Source organism: Manis pentadactyla, chromosome 10 (genome assembly GCF_030020395.1).
Source record: "Manis pentadactyla isolate mManPen7 chromosome 10, mManPen7.hap1, whole genome shotgun sequence".
Classification (NCBI taxonomy): Eukaryota; Metazoa; Chordata; class Mammalia; order Pholidota; family Manidae; genus Manis; species Manis pentadactyla.
The window spans coordinates 56,784,706-56,805,635 of record NC_080028.1 but is presented as its reverse complement, the minus strand read 5'-3'; the positions used below and the strand labels follow the sequence as shown (position 1 = coordinate 56,805,635).

General features: G+C 43.1%; 1 protein-coding gene and 1 long non-coding RNA gene across 2 annotated transcripts in view; one reads left to right on the top strand and one right to left on the bottom strand.

Moving 5' to 3' along the window:
* Window positions 1–1,777: 1,777 nt before the first annotated feature.
* LOC130679095 (uncharacterized) overlaps window positions 1,778–20,930 on the bottom strand; it is a 173,400-nt gene continuing 154,247 nt past the window's right edge. Inside the window, exons 2-3 of the long non-coding RNA XR_008992065.1 lie at window positions 3,051–3,145; window positions 1,778–1,853 (exon numbers count right to left, since the gene is read on the bottom strand). This is a non-coding gene — a long non-coding RNA (uncharacterized LOC130679095). The remainder of the gene's footprint in view (window positions 1,854–3,050; window positions 3,146–20,930) is intronic.
* C10H12orf56 (chromosome 10 C12orf56 homolog) overlaps window positions 11,630–20,930 on the top strand; it is a 106,705-nt gene continuing 97,404 nt past the window's right edge. The window contains exon 1 of the mRNA XM_036894932.2: window positions 11,630–11,986. Coding sequence (XP_036750827.2) covers window positions 11,735–11,986 — 252 coding nt within the window. The 5' untranslated portion in view covers window positions 11,630–11,734. The remainder of the gene's footprint in view (window positions 11,987–20,930) is intronic.

Below are 20,930 nucleotides of genomic sequence, written 5' to 3'. Positions count from 1 at the left end.
GCCCAGGCATAAACAACACAGTAAAAGGCAGGAACGATTCCACCTTAAAGATAAGATTGCATTTTAATACCCAAGAAGTTAAGAGGTTAGGAAATTCTTAACTTACTCTTTAGCAAACAATACCTCGGCCCACCTTGGGGGCTGAGCAGGTGGCCTTGTTTCATATGCCCCCAGACCAAGATGCTGGTATCTCAGGGAGAAATCATCAGAGGAAGTTGCTTGTGTTAAGTTAATTCTAAATATTCAGAGACCACTTAACAAGTTCACACCCCTAAATTTTTTCATATTCTTGAAAAATCCTCAGCTGCCTACAAAACTCCCTAGACAAAGCACCACTACGGACTCTCTTGTCCCCTCCTGGTGTGAGCTGGGAGCTCTGTCCCTTCACTGTATCTCTAAATAAAAGCCTGTACCTTGGTCTCCTAAAAAAAAAAAAAAATTTTGAATCACTTTTGTTTCACGTTTGTAATTTACCTGTCCAAAATGTCAGGCTACAATTCCTGTCCTATCTATTTCAGTGTAACCCAGGAGTCTTATCTAGCACAGTGCCAACTTGTAGTTACAACTCAGTAAGTGAATAACTGCATGGATTGTTAGATTACGTTAGCTGTGTTGGTCAACTATGTCCAGTACTAACCCTGGTCTGAGTGACTTCAAAGTCTTAATTAATGTTCAGTATATTCCACTTACCTAGTACCTGCAGCTCTTCTACAATTTATCTAGTAAGGTTGGCCCTTCAGATACTTAAGACTAAAAATCTTTCAATCTTGAAAACTTATATCATTTTGGAACAAATATGCATGTGGTGGAATCCAACTGAAGAGGGCCTGAGAGGAGTATTAAATGTGTCCATTCCATATTCTGGCCACCCAAAACAGGAAGTGATGAGCAGTTTTTCATCTCAGACTAATATAAAATGTCAATCATCAAAAGGTTGACAAATAACACTCATTATTTTAACTTAGAGCACGTACGCTTGCATATGGCAATGCTTTTGCATATTAATTGTCAACATTTTTGAGCATTTATTATGTGCCATAAACAGTTTTAAGTACTTATACATTAATCCTAACTCTGTGAGGTGGGTACTATCATAATCCCCATCTTAGATGAGGAAACTGAAGTGCATAAAAGTAGTAGTAGTGCTGGGATTCAAACCCACTTCATATGTATTTGAAGGTCATCTCTAGGTGGTATGATTGCAGATGATTTTTGCTTTCTTCCTTGTACCTTTTTGGATTTAAAAAAATTCACCAGTGACCTTTTAGTACTTTCATAATCAGAAAGAAAGAAAAAGAAGAAGAAACTTAAAAAAACCAGGCTCTAATAAAAGGAAAAAAGAAATGTTTCATTCACTCTTTGAACATTTATTTGATTCTACCTCCCGCCTTCAAGAGTTCCATTATTTCCTCAACCTGGGTGGTTTCAACATTTCTTTGATGTTGCTTGTTTTTGTTTTTAAACTTCTCATGTCATTAATATATTTTAATATGTTTTTGTTTTGTATTACATTTGTGTGGTCATCAAACCTACTAATCAATTCTCGAAGACTGAAATAAGTCTTATTCTGATTCAGTTTATAGATAATAATTTCTCAGTAAATATTTGTGAAATGTGTTGAACCAAAAATAATGTAATGTAAGCTGATAACCACTAAGTTCTGTGTCAAATTCTTTCCTTCATATGCTTCATCTCGGTGCTTGTTAGCCTAGTGCCATTGTCACCAAAAGCTCAGTCATTCATGTTGGGATCCTTCACAAAGAGGCTGGAAAATAGGTCAGGTAAAATGACTTTATTAGTCCTTGTCCAATCATAGGGTTTCCCTTAGAGGAAGAGGGTGTGAAGCAGGAAACCTGAAACAGAATAGAGCATTGGTGCATTACTTACTAAAAGAAATTTTTTTGTTGTTTAAATTTAAAGCATTTGCATGGTTCCTTTGATTTCATTATAATAATGACATCTCACCTCCATTTATCAGTTGATTCCTAATTGTTATAGGTATTTGAGTTGCCAGTATACATTAATACTAAGTGGAAACAAGGAGATTCTTAAATTAACCACCTTTAAAAATTCAGGTTCTGTTTACCTAATAAAGATTTCAAGTATCTTTCTATGCATGTTGTCTGTCTTTAGTTTCAGGTTGGGAGATGGGAACCCCTGGGATACTGTGGATAAAATTGCAGTATTTCCAGAATCTCCCTCCTGGCTTTAGTACATCTACATATCAATAGGTGGTTCCAAGGGGTGGAGAGAATTAGTCCATCTCCTTATCAATAGGTAATTACATGGGCGAGCAGAGTTTATCTCGATGGGAGAGGTTAGGTGGAGCTCTCTCTTCTGTTAAAACCGGGCCAAGAGAGAGATGGGATGACTGCTTGTAAGAATTAAATGGGTTTCTTAAACTATATTTCTCCCTTCGACTGATTTTGGTTTCAAAGATATTTTGTCCTGGGATGTTTTCCCCCTGGAGTTACATTTGGCGGTAGTTGGCAGGACCTCTGAACCCAAAATCTGTCTAAATGGGTGTGACCCTTGGGCGGGCTGCCTCTAGGGATGATGGGGAGGCCCCAATGGCTGCAGTGGTAGAGAGTGCAGCTTCACTCAGGAACCACCTATATGTGGGGCTTCCAATTGGGGAACCCCTAGAGGGGAATTGTTCTAGGGTAAAGAACCTCCCGGAGAGTTGGGGCCTTCCCCAGAATTGGGGAAGAGTGGAGGCACGAGAAGCTGCAGCATAAGCCCTCCATCAGATAGAGGACTGCTTTAGAGGCCCTGAGTAGCAGTGCAGCAGCTGGCATTGTAGGATCTCTTTTTTGAGATAGTGGAAACTGTTACTGAGGAGAGAGAGAGGATTATCAAGGAGAGAGAGACACTTCACCATCACTTGGAGGAACTGGGTGATGACCTATGGGATTCCCTTAAGGAAGAGAGACAAGTTATTGAGAAGACAGGTCATGCTCTTGGAAAATTCCTTGGCAGAGGTGAGGGGGAGGCAGCAGGAGAGTCTACGTTGCAGAAGGTCTTGGGGGAGGGGGAAGAAAGAGCGGTACCTTCTGGAGATGGTGGAGGAGGTGTAGGGAGAAGATGAGACGGTGAAGCTCAGGGCTGATGTGTTGCTGAAGCCACCGCCCAAGGCACCAGCCTCCTGTATTTAAGAAAGTAAAAACAACAACTGCAGGCTGCTGAGGGGGGAGGAGCCGCCCCCTCCCCAGGTTGTGGAGCACTCCTCCCCTATTCACAGGATGAGCTGGTGGACATGAGCGTCCGGTATCAGCAGAAGCCATCGGAACCTCTGCCTACATGGCTTCTGCGTTTCTGGGATATGGCGGTGGAAAACATTGTTACGTTGGGTTCTGAAATGAGTAGATTGGCTTCCCTGACAACTCACCCTTCTCTCCAGCAGTGGTTGCAAAGTGCCTGTCACACCTCAGGGAATCGGGTGCTTCCGGATTGGCTGACAGCAGCCATCAGGACAGTGTGGCCTAATCGGTGATTTACCACACTTACCCACTAGCTGGAAAATATATGCAGAGCCCCAACAGATGTTGTAGGAACTGGGCATGAAAAATATAATCTATAACATGGACCCCCAGGGCCCTGATGAGAAGTTGTTCACCGTAGGGATGAGAAATCTGGTGCTGCATACAGCTCCCACGTCTCCCTTTGGGTCCCTAGTGAATACTCTTGCCCCCCCAACCTAAGGCAACCCATAAGTGAGGCTACTTGTACTTTAGCAGATCTGGGGTAGTTTGAAACAATAAGGGCATGGAGGGAAGTATGGGCCATGACTGAAACGAGAAGTGCAAAAGTCCCCATGAAGGTCTCGAGGACCCAGATGTGGGTTGATTTGATAAAGGCCAGGTTAGTGAAAGAAAACTTGATGGGCAGCCTAATAAAATATTGTTAGAACTGTGGCACCAATTAAAGTCAGAGCAGCAGTTACAGCTGCTGAGGTCCAGGACACGGAAACCAGAGTTAAGGCCTCATGCCTGGCCTGTGTCCCTGCAAAACTTCATGGGAGACAGTACTCAGGATCCTCCTAAGCTCTCACCCCCACAGGAGGATGATTGGGCATCGCAGTTTGACAGGTGGGGGAAGGGGTCAAATCCCCACCTTGGAGGAAATGGTGGGGACCAGAGGCCACATGTAGAATTAGAAATTCATTGGTCCCCTGTGAATGTACAATGTGCAATGTGTCCTGGCGCTGGTGGACACAGGAGATGAATGTTCTGATCCCTGGCAACCCTGAGCATTTTCCTGGGACCCCTGCTGTGATAGATGGCTATGGGGGTAAGGCAATTAGAGTGAAGAAAGTCCAAATCTCATTGGGGATAGGGCATTTACCCCCAAAGGAGTATACTGTGTACATTTCTCCCACCCCTGAATATATTTTGGGGGTAGATATCCTGAAAGACCTGTGGTTACAGACCACTGCAGGTGACTTCAGACTGAGGGTATGTGTGGTAAAGGCAATTCTGAAGGGACATGCTAAGCACCCACCTGTAGCTCTGCCTGTACCTCAGTGGGTGACAAATACTAAGCAGTATAAATTGCCTTGAGGGCACAAGGAAATTGGAGAATCTCTAAATTGGAGAGGGTGGGCATCATAAAGTCCGGTCATAGTCTTTTAATTCCCCAGTGTGGCCAGTGAGAAAGCCAGACAGCTCCTGGCGTGACAGTGGACTACAGGGAATTGAATAAAGTCACACCCCCTTTGCATGCTGCTCTCCCTCTATAGCAGACATTCTGGACACCCTCAGCCATGAACTGGGAACGTATCATTATGTAGTAGAACTTGCTAATGCTTTCTTCTCTGTTGACATAGCACAGGAAAGCCAGGAACAGTTTGCTTTCACATGAGAAGGCTGGCAGTGGACATTCACTGTCCTTCCCCAGGGATATCTCTACAGTCCCACCATCTGTCATGGACTTGTAGCCCAGGACTTGGCCACATGGAAGAAGCCACAAACAGTGCAGTTGTATCATTACATTGATGATATTACCCTCACATCTGATTCTCTTTCAGATTTAGAAGGGGCAGTTCCTAGACTGTTGCAACATCTACAGGAAAAAAGATGGGCTGTGAACAGCACCAAGGTTCAGGGACCTGGTTTGTTTGTGAAATTCTTGGGGGTTGTCTGGTCGGGTAAAACTAAAGTTGTTCCCAAAGCAGTTACAGACGAGGTCCAGGCTTTCTCCACCCCTACCACTGTGGCAGTATTACAAGAGTTTTGGGGTCTTTTCTGGAGAGTGTTTATCCCCCACTTGGCACAAATTCTGAAGCCCTTATACTGGTTGGTACAAAAGGGCATCAGGTGGGACTGGGATGAGACATATGCAGCTGCTTTTACTGCTGCCAAGCAGACAGTCAAGGCCATACAGGCCTTGAATTTAATGGACTCATCAAAGCCCTGTGAACTAGTTGTTCATGTAACCAAAGATGGTTATGGGTGTGGTCTTTGGCAGCAGCTTGAACAGACATGCCAAACTATTGGATTCTGGTCACAACTATGGAAAGGAGCAGAGGTCCAATACACCTTGATCTCTATCAACTGGCTGCTGAGTACCACGCCTTGCTGGCTATGGAGCCCATTGTTGGAACAGCTCCAACCAAGGTAATAACCACCTATTCCATCGTGGGGTGGGTGCGAGACTGGACCCATAGGCCACGGAATGGCACGGCACAGACACCTACACTGGCCAAATGGGGCACATATTTACAGCAGCGCAGTGCTCTCTCTACTAGCTCTGTAAGTAGAGAACTCCAACGCTTATTGGGGCCAGTGACCTACACCAGTGGAAAGCAGAAAGAACTTGCTTTTCAGCCTTTGGTAGCTGAGACTCCTTATCAGGAGGGAAAAGCCCCTATACCTAAAGATGCTTGGGACACAGACGGCTCCAGTCATGGGCAGCCCCCGAAGTGGAGGGCTGTGGCTTTCCATCCTAAGACTGAGACAATATGGATGGAGGATGGAGAGGGGAAGAGCAATCAGTGGGCTGAGTTGTGGGCAGTATGGCTCGTGATCACCCAGGAGCCCTCCCCCATAGTCATCTGCACTGACAGGTGGGCTGTCTATTGGGGCTTGACTCTGTGGCTACTGACATGGTATCATGCCAACTGGATGGTTGGTCACTGGCCCCTTTGGGGGCAAGAGTTGTGGCAAGACCTATGGGTCTCTGGTCAGACTAAGACTGTTACTGTACATCATGTGACTGGCCATTTGCCTTTGGAATCCCCAGGGAATGATGAAGCAGACACATTGGCCCAGGTGCACTGGCTAGAAGGAAATCCTGCCTCTGATGTGGCCCATGGCTGCACCAGAGTTTGTTGCACGTGGGGCAAAAAGCAATGTGGACTGTAGCCCATTGGTGGGGCTTGCCATTGACCTTTGAAGAAGTCAGCAAAGCCTGGAAGGAGTGTTTTGTGTGCTCTAAGAGGAACTTACACTGAGTCCTACAACAACATGGGACAATAGTAAGGGAGCCAATACCCCTTGTCAGGTGGCAAAAGACTATATTGGCCTCTGCCCATATCAGAAGGATATTGGTATGCCATGACTTGTGTGGACACAGCTACTGGACTATTGGTTGCTTTTCCTGCACGTCATGCAGATCAGCAAACCACCATTAGAGGCCTGGAGCATCTTTTTGCAGCCTAAGGCCAGCCACAGGTTATTGAGAGTGATCAAGGCACCCACTTTACTGGACATGCATTACAAGAATGGGTGCAGCAATTAGGAATAAAGTGGAAATTTCATGTACCATATAATCCTACTAGGATAGGCATGATAGAGAGGTACAACGGTTTGTTGAAATCTGGCCTGAAGTTGGACACCAATAGTCTACGGGTTGGTCAGTTCACCTATGGATGGTGCTGCAGCATTTGAATGAGAAGCCACATAAAGGAGCTTTGAGCCCTGTGGATATGCTCACACACCTTGCTGCCTCTCCTATACAATTGTATGTCCAAACCAAAGAAGAGCTATTGAAGCCAGGATATGGCCAGCAGAGCAACATCCTGCTGCCAGTCCCAACTGCATTAAGCCCTGGAGACACTGGTGAATGGACCTGACCCTGGACATTTCAACACAAGGACCAGCGATGGCTGGCCCTTCTGGCATCTTGGGGGAAAGGCCTGGAAGCTGGCCTCATGTGTATTCTGGGAGTAACAGCTAAATGGCCCCCAAAGATCATGGTAGTGTACACAAAACGTCCAGGAGGTAAGAGCATCTTGCAGGGAAGTTTTGTTTTATCTTTATGGCCAGTGCATGTACCTCCCATAGTCCTATATATCAACCCATCTGTAACTCCCTCAGGGACGGGGGTGAAAGTCTGGTATACTAGACCAGGACGAGATCCCATTCCTGCCACTGTTTTATCACAAGATCACTCTCTTGCATGTATCCTACATGATGGACAAGATTTGCCTATGCTGGTGTCATTAAAACATGTATCTTATCTCCCTCAAGATTATTTTCTCCTACAGTCCTTGTGGCATGAATGCACCCCTGGCAGCCTGCCTATGGAATGGATGAGCTATGGAGTTAATCTGCATAAGACTTTGAACCTAGCTGAATCCTCCAGTTTGAGGATTGTCATAATTTTATTGCTATTGTTATTGTTATGTCATTAGTCTGGTCACAATGCTCCAGTTTTCTTGCCCAGGAACCATTGCGGAAGAAGGGGAATGAGTAGATTGTAAGGTGAGATTTTTGGAGGGGTTGCCTGTGGGTGAAATTGTAACATTTCCAGAGTATCTCACCTGGCTTTAGTGCATTCCCATATCCTCAGGGGTGGAGAGAAGTTCATCTCCATGTCAATGGGTAATTACTTGGGCAACCAAGGATGTGTCTGAACCTGAGAATTTAAAGGGAGGGGCCGGCTTGCCTGCTGTTTTGCTTCTTCAGGAGCAGAGGAGAGAGCCGGCCCTGGACAACAGTTTGTAAGCAATAAACGAGTTTTAAACTTTATTTCTCCCTTTGACTGATTTCGGTTTTTAGAGTTATCTTGCCCTGGGACTTCCTCTCCCCGGATTTACAGCTAGCAACACAGCCTCCCTCTGGCAGAAGACAATGTAGGCTGTAGCCTGTTAGTGGGGCCTGCCTTTGATGTTTGAAGAGGTCAGCAGAGCCCTGTCAGAAGTGCACTGTGTGACTGAGTCCCACAGCAACCTGGAGACTACATGGCCTTGGACATTTCAACACATGGACCAATGATGGCTGACCCTTCTGGCACCTTGGGGACAACGCCTGGAAGCTGGCCTCCTGTGTGTTCCTGGAGTAACAGCAGACTGTCCCCCAAAGATGACGGTAGTGTAACCAAAAAGACTGGAAGTCCTTGTGGCCTGGATGAGCCCCCTGGCACCAGCAGCTGTGTGATGATTGCTCTGAATTCCCTACCTGTTCAGCTACTGCCTGCCTGTGGAATAGGCGAGCTAGGCACTTAATCTGCCTAGGACTTTGAACCTAGCTGAAGCCTGCAGCTTGATGACTATCATGATTTTATTGCTGTTGCTATTTTATATTATTAGCCTGGTTACAATGCTCCGGTTTTCTTGCATGGGGCCATTGTGGAAGATGGGGAATTGAGGCAAGATTTCTGGATGGGTGGCCTGTGGGTAAAATTACAATATTTCCAGAATCTCTTGTCTGGTTTAGTTCATCTACATATCAATAGGTGTTTCTGAGGGGTGGAGAAAATCAGTTCGTCTCCATATCAATAGGTAATTACTTGGGTGAGCAAGGGTTTATCTGAGCTGGAGAGGTTGGGTGGAGCTTTCTCTTCTGCTGCTGCCTGGTTGAGAGAGATGGGACTTCTGCTTGTAAGAAATAAATGGGTTTCTTAAACTTTATTTCTCCCTTTGACTGATTTCGGTTTTAAAGGTATTTTGTCCCAGGATTTTTTCCCCCTATAGTTATAGATCCCTAGACCCATTGATGGGTAATTCTAGTTTGAAATCCTTCTCCACCAAAAATGCAGTGAAAAAAGTAAAAATGCTGTTCTTTTGTTTTTCTGTGTGTGTGTGTGTAGATTAGATTTTTGTCTTGAGCCTTTAAAGTTTAAAAAGGCTAGCATCCAATGAAGAAGAATCTGATTTTATTTTGTATATAGGAAACCAAATGATCATATATGTACCAGGAATCATATACTTCTTCAATTTTATCTTCAAAACAGTTTTATAGTGTTTATCCTGTTCTAGGTAACAGTTCTAAGTACTTTAGAAACAATGCTAATCCTCATAGTAACAGTAGGAGTTGGTCCTATTAAACCACTACACAGATGAAGAAACTCAGGCACCAAGAGATTAATTTGTCCAAAGTCATTTACCTACTGTGAGATCTGAAATTTGAAACCAGGTCATGTGGCTCTAGAGTCCGATGCTCATTAACTACTGTCTTTTCAAACGAATTGAATTGACCATCCCTGATCCTAAGGCTATTCTGCTCTTCTGGTGAAAGTTCTTCTGGTTAAGGAGAGGCCTTTGGGGATTAGTTCCTCCATTCTTTTTTGATAGTTTCATCTATCAAGTGCTTGATGGCACAGGCTCTATACCAAATACTTCTTGAGTTCGGGTGGCCTATCTCAGGTTTTTCTATGTTAATTATCCACATAAAACTTACCAAAGATAAGGAAATATGACTACTTTACATGTGTTTAGTGCTTTTAGAATTCATAATTAGTTGCATTTGATCTTCACACCAACTCTTTGGTTGGCAGGGCAAATAGTAGTAGTTTCATTTCACAGGTGATAAAACAAGTTCAAAATGGTTAAGTGATTTTCCCCAAATCTCAGATGTTGAGCAACAGGATTAGCATTCTAATCCAGTTCTCCTGACTCCAAATCCAGTGATCTTCCCTTTCTGTTAAACTCCTTTCCTGCAATCTGAATGTTGCTGTTACCTTGGCAACAGTATAGAACACTAAGTGCCTGGAAACCATGGTACTGCCTTCTCTGTAGGCCCCAAAGTGACAAGTTTCACACAGGTTGCCCTAACTGTTAATCACTTTGTCAGATACCCTGCTTGCTGTGCTTCATCCTGACATTTGTGAAGCCTAGTGTCCTTGTCACCAAAAGTTCATGTATGAAGGGGTTCTTGGCAGATAGACAGGTATGATGTCTTTTCTGGTCCTGGTCCAGTCATTCTGTTTCTTTTAGTGCCAGGTATGGAGCAGGAAGCCTTAGAGACATGGAATGGCAGTTTGGAGTGATGCTTTTCCTCCGCTTGGCACTATGATGTAGCCATTTGCTTCTGAGTGGCTCTTAGGAGGTGGATATTTGGCAGAGATGAAGGGCTTTTGCCTTCTGTTGGTTTGAAACAACAAACTCTGTGTTTACCGTGGTTTAGATAGGGAATAGTGTTTATTTTAGAGGAAATAGTCATGCCTCTGGGGCTTCCTTTTCATCCGGTTCTGAAGTTCTGAAGAGTCAGTTGTATAAAACTCTAAACAAACTTTAAATGCAAGGTCATTTAAGATTTTGTCAGCAGGTGGCACTTCTCTCCTTGGTCTCTCCAGGAAAAATGTTCCTATTTCTTTGCTACTATCGAGTTCCTCAGACTTGTTTGGTTACCCAAACATTTCTCCTCAGTTCCCTTTTGCAGCTATTTAGTCTACAGTATCTGTTTGTGCACTTTGATTTATACCCTCTTTCCACAAAGGATTTGAAATTGCTTACAACACACAGTATACAACAGTAAAATAGGAGAATATAAACTGCAATAAAGACTATATAATTTGATTCTGAGTTGCAGGTAGCTGGAGCAAAACAAAAAACATAGATAGACAGATGTGAATAGGTATCCATACATACGTGGGTTTCATTACCAGACCTTTGGATGAATGGATAGGGATAGAGAATGACTTTTTTAGGATTTGAAATGAAAATGAACGTTGTCATCTAGTGTTAGTGGAGGCAAGTTTCTGTTGTGATCTCACCTCTCTAACCTAATTTATAAACTATTCCTAGTCTGTAAAAAGTAAGGAGTACTTCTATCACCCTGCAGCTTGTCAAGGCTGCACAATCATCATTCCTCAGCTTCTAAGCTTCACTTTTTCAAGATGCAGGCCTCACCCTTTCCATTCATCCTGCACAGATTGAGCCCCCACTGTCTACAGGGCCTTCTAGGCATTGGGAACACAAGCATATCTATTAGGTAGGCTTGGGGGGTACTCAAATTGATTTATAATAAAATTCCCTTTTCTTAGTTTTTAAACTAGCTGGAGAAAGAAGACCTACTTTATACTCATGAAAAATTAGAGAATTATACCAGGCAATGTTATGATCAAATGCTAAATCTGTGGTTATGTTGTTCTAGTGTTCTGCTTACTTAAAAACAAATCAGTAAACTCCACCTCACACAGGTTTCTAACAAAACCATCTCAAAACCGCGGCTTCCTTTGTCAGTTGGCAAGGAATGGCGTAGTCCTCAATAGCTGGGGTAGGCGGGGCGGGAGCCTGTGTGAGCGCAGGGCGGGGAGAGCCCCCGAATGTCCTCCCCACGGGCGAGGGGCTGCATGACGGAGCTGAACCTGCAGGACCAGCATCCCGCCCCGCCCATTGTCTCCGGGGAGCCAGGCCCTGGAGTGGGGTTCGGAAGTTGGGGCCCCGTTCCCTGCGCCCGCGGGCGACGCCGGCTTTGTGGCGCGCGCGGGTTCCACCACGGGCAGCGCGGCGGCGGGGCCCGGCCGAGGCGTCCTTCGTCCCTGGCATTCTGCCCAGCAGCGGGCGCCCCTCATGGCCTGCCCCGCGCGGTCGGGGTTCCCCGCGCGCACTAACAGCCGGCTGGACGCTTTCCTACGGAAGCATCTGCCGCCCGAGGTCTACGACGCCATTCGCGCCTACGAGTCATGCATCGTGGTGTCCGACACGGAGAGGCACTCCTTGAAGTACGTGGTACTGAGCGACCGGCTCATCTACCTGACCGAGAACCCTCCCAAGTCCATCCGGCGAGTCGCGGCGCTGCAGGACATTGTGGCCATCGACCTGGTGAGGAGCGAGGGCGGGCAGGTGGGCTCGAGAGAACCCCCTTCTTGGGCCTTCCAATCCTAGCTTTCCTGTGCGCGGGGAGGAGGAGCGCCCCTCCAACTCTCCCCGAACTCCCTGACTCTAAGCTCAGCGCTAGCAGCCACATAAAAAAGCTGGATTGTTGTTTGCACTCCGAATAGATGCCGTGCCGGTTCTCATCGTGTGTATCGGTCAACCCGCCCGCCTCCCGTCCACTCAAATAGACTGTAGGTTTGAAAACACAGACCCCTATAAAAAATACGTTTTAAAGTTATTCCTTAGCTCATTAAGTACCTAGCCTTTGGTAGGCACTGAGGAGGCAAAAATGAACTAGGGGCCTCTTTCTAGAAGCCGCTGTGGCAGAGACAGAGCCAGCACGAATGCAAATACATGCCATGTGATAGGTACTATGACTTTTTTTTTTTTTTAATCTCCAGTGTTTAGAGCATGTTAAGTGCTCAGTATAAGCGAGTGCAAGAATGAATGCATTAATGCACTGTGCACAGGATACCTGGCAGTCTCAGACAGGTCACCTGATCCAAACTGGCTCAGGCCATGCTGGGAAAACTTCCTTGCAGGAGATACAATCTGGCACTGCCGCACCTTGTCCCAGTTCCTAGCATGCTGCTACTGTATCCCTTTCCTTTAGGAATAGATTTACCGTATAAATCAGCAACCGATTGGACACAGTCTCCTCTCCAATTACTGTTTTTCCCCTCTTGGGCTCCCTTTGTCTGAGCTGCTCTCCAGGTGTGTTGTTCCTTTTTCCACTGGGGACAGGTGTCTAGCCGTGTTTTTTTTTCCCCTTGTCTGAGTCTCTGTGTCCCCCAGAGGAGAGTTTGGGGAGACTCTTGATGGGGCTGTTTTGCCAAGAGACTCATAGCTTGTTTGAAACACGTATGTAAGAAAATAATAAAATTAAATGAAAAAATAAATGCTTTTTCTACTTAAAACACCTCTGTGGGCTAATGTCACTGCATATTTGGAAGCAAAATTGACTTTTTCCTTACTACCACTATTTATATTCTTGAATAAAAAAATTTGATTTTCTTTACCAAATGTTTTTAAAAACACTATATACTCAGCTTTTTCTAATGTCTGCAGTATAAACATTTATTTTGATGAAATTTAATGATTTTAGGATATTGTTACTCTTCTTAAGAGACAGTATATTTCAGTAGTTGTTTTATATCTTTTTTTTTTTGAGCTGTAAGAATCCTACAGAAAGTCATACCAGTTTATTTGGTCATGTCTTACGTACAAAATTTATCTTTCAGACATATAGAAGAATGTGTAATGTCTGTAAAAGTGCTGAACAAATCTAAGATTTTGGCATTGTTGATAGACTGAATGTCCCTCTTGCCCCATATAGTTTAACTTTGGTTCAAACTGTGGTAGGCAGAATAATAGCCCCCAAAAGATGTCCCTGGAACCTGTGAATATGTTGCATTACATGACAAAGGGTAATTAAAGTTGCAGATGGAAGTAAGGTTGCTTACTAATCAAATGACTTTAAAATGAGATTATTTCGATTATCTTCATGTGCCCAATGTAATCACAAAATCTTTAACTGTGGAAAAGGCAGGCAGAAGAGAGTGACTGAACTGGAGAAAGACTACTTGTTTTGATGGTGGAAAGGAGTCACAAGCCAGAGGATGTGGGCAGCCTCTAAAATCTGGAAAACACATGGAACCAAGTTTTCCACAAGAGTCTCCAGAAGGAATGCAGTCCTGATTCCATGATTTTAGCCCAGTGTGACCCATTTTGGATTTTAAACCTCCAGAACGTAAGAGGATCACTCTGTGCTGTTTAATGCCACCAAGTTTGTGGTAATGTGTCACAACAGCAAATGAATACAGAGGTTATGGTGGGTAATCATTTTAGTTTCAGTGAGAGATAATCATACCAAATAAATGACTTAATCTTTTATTTATGAGTTTTTATAAAATAATTCTAGAGTTATAGTTCAGTGGCTTATACTAAGCTCCTTCCAGTGTATGAAAACTGGGTGTCAAAGAATTGCTTTACCTCATACTGATTAATAGCCACAGACGTAGCTGACTAATCATCCCTCTGTGGACACTATGTCCTTACTTAAAATTACGACAATGTGGATAATCTTCCAGATTTCTGTGTTGTATCTCAAAGTCATCCTCCTATCCACTTCAATTACATGATTTCAGGGGGAGACAGCTTTGCTTTTTAGAACTGATTCCTTTTTCCTTGAAAGGTAAACTGTCTCCTTTTCTACTAGGGTGCTGTCGTCTTTTTAAGGCCAACTCTTCACACATCCTTTTCCATTCTCATTTTCTTATTTTACTGCACAGGTCTCTCTGCTTGTTAGTTAACTTACAGAGACCACCATTCTGCCTTTGTTCTTGCTGCCATGTCAATAAAGCCCCTAAGCAGACCAGTCCTTTATGCCTATGGGCCCCAGCCCTCCATGTTGCATGTCCGGCCACATTCCTCTACATAGTTCATGTCACATGTTCTAGTTACACAAAAAAAATTTCTCAAAAAAATGTGCAGATATACAGGTAAAACTGAATTCTCTCTCTTAAGGAAAAAATTGAAGGTAATAGCAACAAGAAGTTTGACCAGAACTTGAATTGAATCTGAATGAGATTTCTCTTCTAGCAAAGATAAGCTTAAAGTGCATGCAGAGGTCTCTGTAGGTGCTTGAGATGGTCATCTTCTAAAATACTTGCTAAGGTTTCTTGGGCAGAGCTTTTATAAAAGGATGGCAGTTTCTTTAAAAGTTACTTTTGAAAGAATTCTCTAGAGTTCTGCTCTTGGGTGCATCAAAATACTACTCCTTTAGCCCACCTAAGATTAGATACATAATTTTTAAGTGTGAGAACCAGCTACTCAGGACTGTAAATTTCCTAGGATTCACTTTCCTTCAGTGCCATCCCCTCACTTACAGAAAAAAAATAAGCCATCAACTATAGCAGCCTTTGCCTCTGCCTCTTCCCCTCTGTCCTTGTCCTTTCACCACCCCTTGCAGTGAATATCTGCTCCCCAGCCATTCCGGGTTCCGTATGGCTTCTTGGCCAGGCAAAGTACAGCCTGGCCCATTTGCTGGCCATGTACACTTCCTCCTCCTTCAAGGCTGTTCAGATCATACTTATAATTCTCCTCCTCCTCTTTCTCTTTGTCCTTTTGAAAACAAAAACCGTTCTTAGTTTGAACAGAAACAGGTCACAGGTTGCATGAGGGGGCTGCTGTAGCTTGTCAGCTGTTTTCCTCCTTATGTATTCAGATCCTACACATTTTCTAGGCTAAGCCCAAGTAGTTCTTTCTCCAAATGCTTTCCCTTGACTAAGCCATGAAGGTGGGTCTTTTGGTCCCTCTTGTTCATTGCCTTATCTCTGGTTCCTAGAATACTGCCTGGCACAGAGATGGTCAATAGATATTTGTTAAATCTTTAACATAGTCTGTCTCTTCTGTTTCTCAATTTATTATCTGCAGTGTACATTGGGGCATTTCATAATATGTTTTTGCTTTTGCTTTTTTACTTGTGTGGACTTGGTCAAGTTATTTAACCTCTACTCTGTCCATTTCCTTATCTGTGAAATAGAGGTGAACAGCACCTTCCTTACAGAGAGTTCTTGGGAGGATTAAATTCATTAATAGATGTAACGCACTTAAAATAGTACTTGGCACATGGAAAGAGTTACATACACATTATTATTAATAACCTCTATTCATTTAAAAAATATTTAAAGTTTTATCAAATGTACATCACAGTGGTTCAAAAGTCCCTCCCCCCTTCCCCATTCCCCTCCCCCTTGGTAACCAATAGTCACTTCTCAGTGTCCAAGAGTCTAATGTTTTGTTCCTTTCATTTTGCTTTGTTTTTATATTCCACAAATAAGTGAAATCATATGATATTTGTGTTTCTCCACCTGGCTTATTTCACTGAGCATAATAGCCTCCAGGATCCATTCATGTTGTTGCAAATGGCAGGATTTCTTTTCTTTTTATGGCTGAGAATCACATATGTTAAGTCAACTAAGGCTAACCATGAATCTGTCAGATCCATATTATTATCTCCTCTTCAAATTAGGGCACTTGGCTTTAGGACATTCAGTGATTTGCAAAGAAAATAACTTTTTAAAGCATTGATTATGTATTAGGTTTGTCATGTTTAATATGGTCAAAAACAGAATTCCTGCTCTCCACTCCCAAACCTGTTCTTCCCTTAGTTTTCCCTGTTTGAGGAAATAACATTATTTTCTGTCATCCCTAATTCTGTCTTTCTTTCACTCCCCACATTCCAACACATCAGTAGATCCTCTTGACTTGTGTGAAGAAGAAAAGTTTTCCTCAACCCCCTTAGGGTCCCTGGCTGGGTCTGAGATTAAACTAACAAAGACAGATTAGCAGGAGAAAAGCATACGAAGTTATTTAAATTTTACATGTCATGGGAGCCTTTAAGAGGAATGAAGACCCAAAGAAACAGTTAAGGAGGTGGAGCCAAGATGGCGGTGTGAGTAGGACAGTGGGAATCTCCTCCCAAAAACATACATATATTTTTGAAAATACAACAAATACAACTATCCCTAAAGAGAGACCAGAAGACACAGGACAACAGCCAGACCACATCCACACCTGCGAGAACCCAGCGCCTCGTGAAGGGGATAAGATACAAGCCGCAGCCCAGTGGGACCTGAGGCCCCTCACCCCAGCTCCCAGCGGGAGGAGAGGAGTTGGAGCGGGGAGGGAGAGGGAGCCCAGGACTGCTAAACACCCAGCCCCAGCCATCTGCACCAGAGCGCAGACACAGTGCATGCGTGGGGTGCTGGAAACTACGGAAACAGGGCAGTAAGACCTGTGAGCGGGTCCTCACAGCCGGCACCCCTGGCACAAAGAAAAGCGAGTGCTTTTTGAAAGTATTAAAGGGACAGGGACCCCACAGCTGGACGGAAGCGTCCCAGGACACTTAGCCCAGCAGCTGGGAATCCCGGGGAACTCTGGGCGCCCTAAACCCCTGGGCAGCAGTGCAGCTCTGAGACCCCTCACGGCAATAAGCAGTCCCCTGCTCATTCCCCCTCCAGTGCCACCAGCCATAGCAGAGCAGCAGCCTGAGGTTGGCCACGCCCACAGCAAGGGAGCATCCTCCATAGGGGCCGGGTAAGAAACAGAGAACCAGTCTACACACACCTGCCCAACACAAGCCGCTAGGGGTCGCTGTTGTCCCCGTAAAGAAAGGCCAGGAGCAAGTGGAAAGGGTCTTGGTTCTCCCAGCTGACAGATGAGTCAACAGCATACCACTGCATCTATCAATGTGAAAAGCCAGAAAAGTTTGATCCAGACCAGACTAACCCAGACATCCTCCACATCCTCCCCTGAGAAGGAATCTGGGGAGATAGATTTAACCAATCTTCCTGAAAAAGAATTCAAAACAAAAGTCATAACCATGCTGATGGACTTGCAGAGAAATATGCAAGAACTAAGGAGGGAGAATACAGAAATAAAACAATCTCTGGAAGGACTTCAAAGGAGAATGGACGAGATGCAAGAGATCATTAATAGACTAGAAATCAGAGAACAGGAATGCAGAGAAGCTGACACAGAGAGAGATAAAAGGATCCCCAGGAATGAAGAATAGAATATTAAGAGAACTGTGTGACCCATCGAAACGGAACAATATTCACATTATAGGAGTACCAGAAGAAGAAGAGAGAGAAAAAGGGATAGAAAGTGTCTTTGAAGAAATAATTGCTGAAAACTTCCCCAAACTGGAGGAAATGGCCTCTCAGACCACAGAAGCACACAGAACTCCCATGATAAGGGACCCAAGGAGGGAAACACCAAGACACATAATAATTAAAATGGCAAAGATCAAAGACAAGGACAGAGTATTAAAGGCAGCCAGAGAGTAAAAAATGGTCACCTACAAAGGAAAACCCATCAGGCTATCATCAGACTTCTCAAAAGAAACCTTACAGGCCAGAAGAGAATGGCATGATATATTTAATGCAATGAAACAGAAGGTCCTTGAACCAAGAATACTGTATCCAGCACGATTATCATTTAAATATGAAGGAGGGATTAAACAATTCCCAGACAAGCAAAAGTTGAGGGAATTTGCCTCCCAAAAACCACCTCTACAGGGCATCCTACAGGGACTGCTCTAGATGGGAGCACTCCTAAAAAGAGCACACAACAAAACACCCAACATATGAAGAAGGGAGGAGGAGGAATAAGAAGGGAAAGAAATAAAGAATCATCAGACAGAGTTTATAATAGATCAATAATCGAGTTAAGTTAGACAGTAAGACAGTAAAGAAGTTAACCTTGAACCTTTGGTAACCACAAACTTAAAGTCTCCAATGGCAATAAGTACATATCTTTCAATAATCACACTAAATGTAAATGGACTGAATGCACCAATCAAAAGACACAGAGTAATAGAAGGGATAAAAAAAGCAAGACCCACCTATATGCAGCCAACAAGAGACTCACCTCAAACCCAAAGACATGCACAGATTAAAAGTCAAGGGATGGAAAAAGATATTTCATGCAAACAACAGGAAGAAAAAAGCAGGTGTTTCAATACTAGTATCAGACAAAATAGATTTCAAAACAGAGAAAGTAACAAGAGATAAAAAAGGACATTACATAATGATAAAGGGCTCAGTCCAACAAGAGGATATAACCATTCTAAATATATATGCACCCAATACAGGAGCAACAACATATGTGAAACAAATACTAACAGAATTAAAGGAGGAAATAGAATGCAATGCATTCATTTTGGGAGACTTCAACACACCACTCACGCCAAAGGACAGATCCACCAGACAGAAAATAAGTAAGGACACAGAGGCACTGAACAACACACTAGAACAGATGGACCTAATAGACATCTATAGAACTCTACATCCAAAAGCAACAGCATACACATTCTTCTCAAGTGCACATGGAGCATTCTCCAGAAGAGACCACATACTAGGCCACAAAAAGAGCCTCAGTAAATTCCAAAAGATTGAAATCCTACTAACCAACTTTTCAGACCACAAAGATATAAAACTAGAAATAAATTGTACAAAGAAAGCAAAAAGGCTCACAAATACATGGAGGCTTAACAACATGCTCCTAAATAATCAATGGATCAATGACCAAATTAAAATGGAGATCCAGCAATATATGGAAACAAATAACAACAACAACACAAAGCCCCAACTTCTGTGGGATGCAGTGAAAGAAGTCTTAAGAGGAAAGTATATAGCAATCCAGGCATATTTAAAGAAGGAAGAACAATCCCAGGTGAATAGTCTAAAGTCACAATTATTGAAATTGGAAAAAGAAGAACAAATGAGGCCTAAGGTCAGCAGAAGGAGGGACTTAATAAAGATCAGAGAAGAAATAAAATTGAGAAGAATAAAACAGAAAAAATCAATGAAACCAAGAGCTGGTACTTCAAGAAAATAAACAAAATAGATAAGCCTCTAGCCAGACTTATTAAGAGAAAAAGAGAATCAACACACATCAACAGATCAGGAACGAGAAAGAAAAAATCACGATGGACCCCACAGAAATACAAAGAATTATTAGAGAATACTACGAAAACCTATATGCTAACAAGCTGGGAAACCTAGGAGAAATGGGCAACTTCCTAGAAAAATACAACCTTCCAAGACTGACCAAGAAAGAAACAGAAAATCTAAACAGACCAATTACCAGCAACGAAATTGAAGTGGTAATCAAAAAACTACCCAAGAAAAAAAAACCTGGGCCAGATGGATTTATCTCAGAATTTTATCAGACATACAGAGAAGACATAATACCCATTCTCCTTAAAGTTTTCCAAAAAATAGAAGAGGAGGGAATACTCCCAAACTTAATCTATGAAGCCAACATCACCCTAATACCAAAACCAGGCAAAGACCCCACCAAAAAAGAAAACTGCAGACCAATATCCCTGATGAACGTAGATGCAAAAATACTCAACAAAATATTAGGAAGCCGAATTCAGAAATACATCAAAAGGATCATACACCATGACCAAGTGGGATTCATCCCAGGGATGCAAGGATGGTACAACATTTGAAAATCCATCATCATCATCCACCACATCAACAAAAAGAAAGACAAAAACCACATGATCATCTCCATAGATGCTGAAAAAGCATTAGACAAAATTCAACATCCATTCATGATAAAAACTCTCAACAAAGTGGGTATAGAGGGCAAGTACCTGAACATAATAAAAGCCATATATGATAAACCCACAGCCAACATCATACTGGACAGTGAGAAGCTGAAAGCTTTTCCTCTGAGATTGGGAACAAGACAGGGGTGCCCACTCTCCCCACTGTTATTTAACATAGTACTGGAGGTCTTAGCCACAGCAATTAGAAAAAACAAAGAAATACAAGGAATCTGGATTGGTAAAGAAGATGTTAAACTGTCACTATTTGCAGATGACATGATATTGTACATAAAAAACCCTAAAGACTCCACTCCAAAACTACTAGAACTAATATCGGAATTTAGCAATGTTGCAGGATACAAAATTAACACACAGAAATTTGTGGCTTTCCTGTATACTAACAATGAACTAATAGAAAGAGAAATCAGGAAAACAATTCCATTCACAATCGCATCAAAAAGAATAAAATACCTAGGAATAAACCTAACCAAGGAAGTGAAAGACCTATACCCTGAAAACTATAAGACACTCTTAAGAGAAATTAAAGAGGTCACTAACAAATGGAAACGCATCCCATGCTCCTGGCTAGGAAGAATTAATATTGTCAAAATGGCCATTCTGACCAAAACAATACAGAGATTTGATGCAATCCCTATCAAATTACCAAAAGCATTCTTCAATGAAGTGAAACAAATAGTTCAAAAATTCATATGGAAACACCAAAGACCCCAAATAGCTAAAGCAATCCTGAGAAGGAAGAATAAA